This window comes from Musca vetustissima, unplaced genomic scaffold, assembly GCF_032173495.1.
Source record: "Musca vetustissima isolate MV318-11 ecotype Yass unplaced genomic scaffold, APGP_CSIRO_Mvet_v1 utg749841, whole genome shotgun sequence".
Lineage (NCBI taxonomy): Eukaryota > Metazoa > Arthropoda > Insecta > Diptera > Muscidae > Musca > Musca vetustissima.
In genome coordinates this window covers 1-6,510 of record NW_026884214.1, presented here as the reverse complement: position 1 = coordinate 6,510, position 6,510 = coordinate 1, and the positions used below count along the sequence as shown (strand labels likewise).

Genomic DNA, 6,510 nt, shown 5'->3' with positions numbered 1-6,510 from the left:
TACCTCCTTATATTAATCGGTAGAATTATCACCTAATAGTATCTAACGTTCGTACACCTCTAGTTTGGTTGCCATTCAGTCGGCCTTTCCGACTTCTTTATATGGATATACGCAGCAACGTACACAGGATTTCATTTCGTGGGGGGCCCGGTAGTACAAAATGAAAAAATTCGCTATTGCAAACATAAATTTACTGTGAAAAAATTTCATTTCGTACGTCCCTGGATATACGGCATACCACCGATTTGTAATGGTCAACTATCATCAACTTATTATTTTCAATTCCTTTTTGGGCGAACTTTTCTTGGCTTTTGATTGATAATTACTAGTTCTAGAAGCTTAATCAAATATTTGTTTCTTTTCCAATTTTTAATTTTTACAACAATTACATTCAACACAATCTACACGCACACAGTCAAACAAAACACGACAACAGATAATACAATTAAAAAAAAACAATTAACATAAATATTCTTTTGTGCATCTCAGCAACAACAAAAAAAAATAACAAAAACAAAAAATGGAAAACTGTTGAGTATTTCAATTTGATTGCGAACATTTCTTTTAGTAACTTAGTAAACCTTTCTTTTTGTTCCAAAGCGTTAGAGTATTTTTGCCGAACGCCATGTTGTGTTTTCTCTATGTATATAAAATACTCTGTATATTTATGTATGTAAATATGGATGCCAGATAAATTGAAAATTTCCGATCGGAATCATAAAAATTAATATGCCCCCATTTGGTTTTCGTTTGAATTCTCTCCCTTGCAGGCTCTTAAAACAATTTGAGAAACCCACATCTCTGGATTTTCCATTTGTGCCGCCCATGATAACGGTAACATCGAACATGAGCGAACTTGAATCGGACACAGAGCCATTGTCGCCGGCACCCAAAACCATGATGGGAGGTGGTGGCGGACCCGGTGGCCTGATGCCACCCAATCCGGTCGGCATGTGCTATCTAAGTCCGTTTACAATGTGCACTCGTGCGGATCGCACAATATCGGAGAGCAATTTAAGCTCGTCGGGTTACTCGAGCATGGCCAGTCCGGGACCAAGCCGTTGTGGCTCCAGTAATCCGCTCTATCCCAACGAAATGGACGAGCCGCCAGGCAGTGGTCATTCGGGAGCCGGTCTGTCCTTACATGTCAATCTGATGAATCGGCGCAAGAGTGCAGTGCTGCCCAGCTGCAAAGAGAACATCAGCAATGGTAAGTGTACGGGTTCAGCGGCGGCGGCAGCCGGTGGTGCTAAAACGGATCGCTTGCATAGTCATCGTCCACGATCCGATTCGGAAACATTTTCCGATGACATATTGATCGAATCGAATGATGAAGGTATCGGCACAGATCATGTGGACGAAAAATTGGATGAGACCCGTTTAAGCCATCGACGATTTGACATGTTCTTGGATGAGGAGGTACTAATTGAGGTCGAGGAACCGCCACCATGTACACTGGCCTCAACATCGGGGGCGTGTAGCTCCAACTGTACAGCTCCCCAAATGGCCCAACTACAACTGCCTTCAATTGTGATACAAATCGATGGTTGCGGTGACAAGACCCTATCGCCGGTATCATCACGCTCTGAAAGCCCACTGAGCGAACGTGCCGGTATCGGACGCTTCTCACCACATTTCTATGGCCGCAAAGATCAGCTACCATTTACCGACTCCGATGGATTATACGATTTTCCATCGTCGGATGGCAAAGGTGCTTCATTTACCCATCAACGACGCAGTAGCAGTAAAAAACGTGAACGTAAATCATCGAAATGTTCGGCAACACAATCGCCAACGAAACAACAGCTAGATGTACCCTCCAAGGAGTCGCTGAACACCTCGTCGACACCCACCAGTATTGGTCACGTCTGCAATAAGCATTGCCACTCACATCACCATCCATGCCCTGCCATTACAGTAACGACGCGTAAAAGTCCCAAACGACGCTTGCTGACACGTCACGCAGTGGCGAGTAGTTCGTCATCATCGGAAAGCATCAATTCAACGAAAGAGTTGACCGTTAGACCTTTGCCACGACGTGAGTTGTCACAATGTGATATTTTGGTGTGCATGAAAATAAATAAAAAAAATTATTTTCGAATTTGCAGGTTTAAATTCCCCGAATCGTGAGAAAAGGCCCCGGAAGCAAGAGAGTCTGAGCGAAGATGAGGTGGCAGATGTAAGTAATAAAAAACAAGACAACAAAAATAGAAATATCAGAAGGTCCATGAGAAAGTCGAGGAGAACTTTTAGGCCCCCACAATCCCACTTTTAAGTTATCTATTAGAGTGTCATGAGAAGTTCCTTCTGGTCCGTTCTGCTTTGCTAACAGAAGTTCTTATAGTGTTCTATTATTATTTTAAGACGTATCGGGTTTTCTATAAGAAGTCCTTCTGGTCTTCTATAAGAAGTATTTTCTGGATGTCTGTAAGACGTCTCCTCGGGTCTTCTATAAGATATTCAGGTCTTCTATAGAAGAAGACCTTCCGCTCTTTCATAAAGAAGAGTTTCTTCTCTTCTATGAAGAAGACCTTAAGCTCTTTTATAGTAGAACATCTTCAGTTCTTCTATGGAAGAAGGTCTATAAGAAGACTTCAGCTCTTCTAAGAAGAAGAAGACCTTCAACTCTGCAATGAAGAAGAAAATCTTCACCTCTTCTATGAAGAAGAAGACATTCAGCTCTGCTATGAAGAAGAATACCTTCTGCTCGTTTATGAAGAAGAATACCTTCTGCTCTTCTATGAAGAATAAGAAGACCTTCTGCTCCTCTATGAAGAAGAAGACCTTCAGCTCTTCTATGAAGAAGAAGACCTTCAGCTCTTCTATGAAGAAGAAAACCTTCATCCCTTCTATGAAGAAGAAGACCTTCAGCTCTTCTATGAAGAAGAAAACCTTCATCCCTTCTATGAAGAAGAAGACCTTCAGCTCTTCTATGAAGAAGAAGCCCTTCAGCTTTTCTATGAAGAAGAAGACCTTCAGCTCTTCTATGAAGAAGAAGACCTTCAGCTCTTCTATGAAGAAGAAGACCTTCAGCTCTTCTATGAAGAAGAAGACCTTCATCTCTTCTATGAAGAAGAAGACCTTCAGCTCTTCTATGAAGGAGAAGAAGACATTCAGCTCTTCTATGAAGGAGAAGAAGACATTCAGCTCTTCTATGAAGGAGAAGAAGACCTTCAGCTCTTCTATGAAGGAGAATAAGACCTTCAGCTCTTCTATGAAGAATCGCTCAGCTCTAAGAAGATATTCCGCTCTCGTATAAAACAGCCGTGCTGTTGTTCCGGTAGAAGAACTCATTTTATATTTCATGTTTTCTTCCAGTCAATCTTGAGACGAATTTCACCCAGCATTGTTAAGGAGGAGGATCCGCCTAAACCTAAATGTAAAATAAATCGCTTAAGAGCCATTGGAATTCAAATAAGGTAAGACTCACCAACCAAGAAAAAAAATATTTTTTATTATTGTTTACTTTCCTCAGATTTTTACGACGCCTTGAAAAATCGATTAAAACCCGCGAACGTATTGTTTCGCCATCGGATAGTTGTCCCGAGGAAAATACCGATGACATGGATTCGCCACAGGCATCATCGCCGCTGTTGCAGCCAACATCGCCGAACAAGACCCGACTGGCATTGTGTCGTCAGAAACGTCTTCCCAGTGAGGCCTATGGTATAACGGCAGCCGAAATGAGCACCAGCAATTGGAAGGGCATGGATCGTAGTTTGATTGGAGATGACTTAGCCAGTGATTGAAGTGGCATACATGGGCCGGATGTATGTATGCCAAGAAGTAGTATGTTTGGTTTTTTTATAGGAGCTTGTTAACCACATTGAAAATATTCCCATAGATAAGTAGCAATATAAATAACAACAACAACTACAAAACAAAAACAAACTTACTAAAATTAGTGTATAATTGTAAATATTTAGAATATTAAATATAGAATATTTAGCAACGTAAGAACATCTTCCTTTCTACATATTTTTTCACCTATAAAAAAACATTCCCACACTCTTACATGTTTGTGTGTATGTGCAGTTAAATATATTTATAGTGACGATAACTTAACTACAAAGTGGAATTGATTTTGTCCTTCATACATATATAGTTCTAAAAGGAACGTTTTTCTTTATTAAAAAATCGTATAGCCTATAGACAATGATAAGATAAACTTTCGAAAATTGGCACTAAAACGTACATATTGTGGTATTATATAATAAGTTAATCGGTTAAGAAATGAAACACACGTTTTATAGAATTAAATACTCACACACACACCCACTCCCACATAGATACCTATTCACATTTTAGATATTTAATCGTTAAGTATTGTTCAAATGTTGTGACTATTTGATTTTCACTTGACGAAACTAGTTAATACTTAAGAAGAAATAGAAGAAGCAGAGTTTGTTTTTTTCGAATACATAGTTTTAGATAATAATAGTAACCCATTTCCAATATTCCACTCCTTCAACCCCTTACCCCTACCATAGATAGTTGATATACACAACTTTATAATTTTTTTAGATACTGTTTAGATGGTCCTCTGATAAAAGACCAGAAAAAATCTTTATGTGATTCGTTTATTTTGAAAGTGCTTTAAGTCCATTTTAGGTTCTGATACAAATTTCGATTTCCAAGAAGGGCACAAGCCGCAAACAAAAAGGTATTGAAACAAATCATGTGGACGAAAAATTGGATGAGACCCGTTTAGGCCATCAGAGATTTGACATATTCTTGGATGAGCAGGTGCTATTTGAGGTCCAGAAATCGATCACATGAAGCTTTCCTCAACATCGGGGGCGTGTAGCTCCAGCTGTGCTCCACAAATGGCCCAACTACTAATGATTTCATTTGTGATACAAATCGATGGTTGCGGTGACAAGACCCTATCCCTAATTATACAACTTACCAACCCTATAAATATCCGAATATAAGACTAAATTGACTTAAAGCTCTTTCAAAATAAACGACTCATATATGAGACGAGACCGAAGATCAGCAGATTTTTTTTATGTCTAAAGGCAATAGGGTATCATTAAAGGTCTCCATGTCTACTTATATATAAATCCAGAATGTTTTCTTATAGATGACCAGAAGATCTTCTTACTGAAACTTTTCTTGAAGGAGACAAGAATGTATTTTTCCAGAAGGATAGAAGGTCCTTTCAGCGAAAAACTGAGCGGAAAACAGAAAGTATTATCATAGAAGACCAGAAGACCTACTTATAGGCGACCAGAAGGTCTTATTGTAGATTATCAGAAGCTTTTCTTGCAGAAGATTAATAGTTATTCTCCAGACGAATGATGACCAGAAAGTATTTTTCTAGTAGGACAGAAGGTTCTTTCAATGAAAATCTGAAGGTTGTTTCAACGGAAAACAGAAGTTATTATCATAGAAGACCAGAAGACCTACCCAGTTGTTCAAAAAATATCAATTGTCTGCTATTGTATAGTTATATAGCTAGTTACTTGGTGATCTAGTTACTTCATACCCCAAAAAGGAACACAAAATAGACTGTTGGCTTTTTTTGTCAATTGAAAAAGTTGTCTACGCACATCATACCAATTCAGTAGTTACTGGTAATGCAAAGGGTAATAATTGAACTATCGAAATGACTGTATACTGGTAACGCAGGCAGGGGCAATTGACTTTCCCAATGACATACACATGTTAAATTCACCAGTCTAGGGCATGAAGTGGTAACTAGTGGTACTTACAGGTAATTAGTAAAATATCTAGTTCATCACCAGTTACTCGAACTACTGGGTACTTATAGATTAAGAGAAGTTTTTCTTACAGAAGATTAATAGTTTTTCTTCAGACGAATGAAGACCAGTATGTATTTTTCTAGAAGGACAGAAGGTTCTTTCAATGAAAATCTGAAGGTTGTGTCAACAGAAAACAGAAAAACAGAAAATAGAAGTCCAGAAAACCTTCTTATAAAAGACCAGAAGGCCTTATTTGTAGATTACGAGAAGTTTTTCTTACAGAAGATTAATAGTTATTCTTCAGACGAGTGAAGACCAGAATGTATTTTTCAATAAGGACAGAAGGTTCTTTCGATGAAAATCTGAAGGTTGTTTCAACGGAAAACAGACCTTCTTATAGATGACCAGAAGGTCTTATTGTAGATTACGAGAAGCTTTTTACAGAAGATCAAATTTTATCCTCAAAAAGCCTTATAGAAGACAGAAGATCTGCTCATAAAATACCAGAAGTTCTTCTTACAGACGAGAATTTATTCTCATAGCAGATCAGAAGGGCTTGTCATAGAACAGCAGAGGTTCTTCTCACAGAACACCTGAAGATATTCTCATAAAAGACGAGGTATTATCATAGAAGACCAGAAGACCTACTTATAGGCGATCAGAAGGTCTTATTGTAGATTACGAGAAGTTTTTTCTTTTTTCAGACGAATGAAGACCAGAATGTATTTTTCTAGAAGGACAGAAGGTTATTTCAATGAAAATCTGAAGGTTGTTTCAACGGAAAACAGAAAGGTCTTATTGT

General features: G+C 38.4%; 1 protein-coding gene across 1 annotated transcript; it reads left to right on the top strand.

The window, feature by feature from the left end:
• Positions 1–770: 770 nt before the first annotated feature.
• On the top strand, positions 771–3,749 carry LOC133331209 (uncharacterized; the record flags this gene model as incomplete). The annotated part of the gene is made up of 4 exons (XM_061539611.1): positions 771–2,038; positions 2,109–2,179; positions 3,319–3,419; positions 3,476–3,749. Coding segments are annotated over 4 exons (1,714 nt in total), but the record flags the coding sequence as incomplete, so codon positions are not given.
• Between the last annotated feature and the right edge of the window lie 2,761 nt (positions 3,750–6,510).